This window comes from Drosophila miranda, chromosome 2, assembly GCF_003369915.1.
Source record: "Drosophila miranda strain MSH22 chromosome 2, D.miranda_PacBio2.1, whole genome shotgun sequence".
Taxonomy (NCBI): domain Eukaryota; kingdom Metazoa; phylum Arthropoda; class Insecta; order Diptera; family Drosophilidae; genus Drosophila; species Drosophila miranda.
The window spans coordinates 28,975,410-28,978,064 of record NC_046675.1 but is presented as its reverse complement, the minus strand read 5'-3'; the positions used below and the strand labels follow the sequence as shown (position 1 = coordinate 28,978,064).

At 39.4% G+C, this 2,655-nt stretch overlaps 1 protein-coding gene across 2 annotated transcripts; it reads right to left on the bottom strand.

Moving 5' to 3' along the window:
* Positions 1-588: 588 nt before the first annotated feature.
* LOC108154471 lies at positions 589-1,469 on the bottom strand. 2 transcript variants are annotated; one of them, XM_017284742.2, is made up of 3 exons: positions 1,043-1,469; positions 853-975; positions 589-796 (listed from the first exon to the last, which is right to left on the bottom strand). In XM_017284742.2, the coding sequence occupies exons 1-3, from the start codon at positions 1,378-1,380 to the stop codon at positions 655-657; spliced, it is 603 nt and encodes a 200-aa protein (XP_017140231.1). In that variant the 5' UTR covers positions 1,381-1,469; the 3' UTR covers positions 589-654. The 2 variants fall into 2 exon arrangements, with proteins under 2 accessions (XP_017140231.1, XP_017140232.1); XM_017284743.2 differs by having other exon boundaries at positions 1,062-1,154.
* Between the last annotated feature and the right edge of the window lie 1,186 nt (positions 1,470-2,655).

The following is a 2,655-nucleotide window of genomic DNA, read 5'->3' as shown; positions in this document are numbered from 1 at the left end:
ACCGCCGCGCTGCGGCCAGCATTATGGTCGCGTTGATGATGCCTCGGACCATGGATCCCAGATGCCCTGTCCCGGATTCCTTGTTCCGTGTGCCGTGTCTGGCAGACTCCTCCCGAAAGTTATGCGCAGTTTTGCATAAAAGCAGAGAAACCAAACCATGTTGGATCTCCCCAAAATACGTACAATGTAAATGACTTTGCCAGGAAATGGAGACTGTTTATGCAGATCGAATATACAGTGAATACTTGCGAATGTTTATGTTCCTGGATTTATGAAACTGTTTTTGCCACTCCTTTCCACTCTTTTCCTATCTTCCCTGCCTGCTCTGCCTCTTGACTGTGTGGCAAATAAACTCCCAACTATTCTATAAATTATAATTGTAAAAATATTCAGTTTTTTTCAGTTTCTACTACTCGGCAAGAACTTTGCGACATTTTGCATTGCAATGACACAAGGACTGGACTGCACTGTCTGTATGCTCTCTGGTATCTTTGTCTGTGCAATTTGTTTATTTCTTTTGCATTTTACTGAAGTACGAATATTAATGCAATAAATACTGGAGACTCCAGACAGTTGGACAGCAATAAATTGGTATTCGCTGAAGAAACAAACCTAAGTTTGGCTTCTTTTCTTTAATATTTAAGGAATTACATTTCATTTTGATTTGTACGGCATACCAGTAATTTTTGTGAACCTCTTTTGCTCTTTTGGGGTCAAACGAAAGAATTTCCGAGATGTACTGTCTATTTCCGATTCATTGTGATAAGGTGGCCAAAGCGTGGTAAATGCCATCATTCTATAAAGGAAGAGTATTGAGAATAATTATGGCATTGTGTACATTCCATGACTTACCGCACAAGATAGGCTGCCTCGATGGCGGAACACTGGTAGTCAATGAGTTTCCGCATCTCGTTCTTGAACAGACGATTATACTTCATTGTACATTCCTTATATCGCGCCAAACATTGGGATTCCCTGTTGACAATTTGTGTGTAAGTAGAGAATAAATGTTTAATATATCCGATACGTTGGGGAATCTTACAAGGGTGATTTGAATTTACTATAGCTGGGCTGCTGATCAATGAAATCAAGTGGATCTGGATCTTTAGCTTTGCATATATAGATGTTATCATTATCGAATTCAGTGCTGTCAAAGTCTCCAATAAACTTGGCGTCATTCGGGTGGCGCTTGCATAGACTTTGTAATAGCACATCTGATTTATTTTTATTGTGGATGGGAATTTCATATTTTTGACTAGGTTTGTGGTATGTCGTATGTGTGGAACGTCTAGACTGTGTTGTGCGTCGTGGGCGTGTGGACAGTGTTGACAGTTTTCGCCCGGTATCAAAAGTTTCTTCGGTCTCTTTATTTTGTTCCATGGCGACAAAAATGAGTATTGTGTATGGTATTTTTTAGAAAAACAATGACTAAATTTAACTATTCCGTATCATTTTGATTTAAGGTAAAACGAAAGGGTTGCTAGATAACTACGAAATAAATCTTTCATTCTGATGATAAAATGCATCTCCGGAAAGCCATTGCCGCTGTATTATGTTGCTCCAAACAATATCATTTGGAATCATCAATCAAATTTGCGAATGGTGTTCAGAAATAGGTCTAAATCTGGATCCGTGACGATGAGAAAGCATGAGAAAAATCACTGGATCTGTTTGGGAGGAACAGAACCACAAGCACCGTGATACGAGATTTGTATTTATTTGATGGATCTTTTATCCCAGTTTAATTAACATATTCAGCAGTAAGCCAAATGACTGAAAGACTACAAATATTTCATGCATCTCAAGTAGCTGAAGAAATCAATAGACACTGAAGCACAATGAAATACTCAACTATCTTGAGTACTTATAACCCAGCCAACAATGACTCCCGATTCACCCTACAGTTTCCACTACAGTAATCCTCCCGCAACAAAGCCATGCCACACAGAGTGGCATACTCGAATGGCTCGCCTCCAGGCGCCAGGCGATACATACTTTGTGCGTTAAAAATATGTAAAGTATTTTAACCGAAAACCTTTCAAAAGATTGGAGAGCAGGCGAAGCTGAAGCTGTTCATGTGTGCATACGTGGCGTATGCGTTATGTTATTAAGCGACCCGAATTCAGTTGTGTGGTGTATGTATGTTGCTTGATGGCATTGATTCCATCCCCCAAGTAAAACCACGAAGATCCCACAAAAAAATGACGTGCCTTTTTCCTCTGGAGGCAAATTTGCTTGGAATTTAAGTTTCTTTCGTTGGGCCTGGTAAGAGCTGTGAAAACGGTGAAAAATTGACAACAGGCAGACACTTCATAAACTTGAAAGAGAACAAGATTGCAGAGGCTTCCTTAAGATTATGAAATTATTCAATCGATGGAATAGCCAAACAAGCTTAAGTGTTTTTCCATGAGAGTAAACTATAATTCAACCGCTCAACTCCTAAGTGGACTATTAAATTATAATTAAAGACGGCGGACTCTACCACTTAGACCTCTCACTTTTTTGTTTGTGGCACTATGATCCTTTGCTCTGGTACTACCCCAATTTATGGCTTTAATCTTTGAGATAGAAATTATACTTTTTCTCCCATTTGGTATTAACACACAAAATTCCTCTGTCTCTCCCCCGGTTTCTATTCAAGCTGTGTTTAGGCTT

Excerpts from the sequence above, each read along its gene's own strand:
- LOC108154471 (XM_017284742.2), bottom strand. The coding sequence starts at position 1,380 with ATGGAACAAAATAAAGAGACCGAAGAAACTTTTGATACCGGGCGAAAA. Across the intron at positions 976-1,042 it reads AGTAAATTCAAATCACCCTT|GGAATCCCAATGTTTGGCGC; the intron begins GTAAGATTCCCC and ends AATTGTCAACAG. Across the intron at positions 797-852 it reads GAGGCAGCCTATCTTGTGCG|AATGATGGCATTTACCACGC; the intron begins GTAAGTCATGGA and ends CTTCCTTTATAG.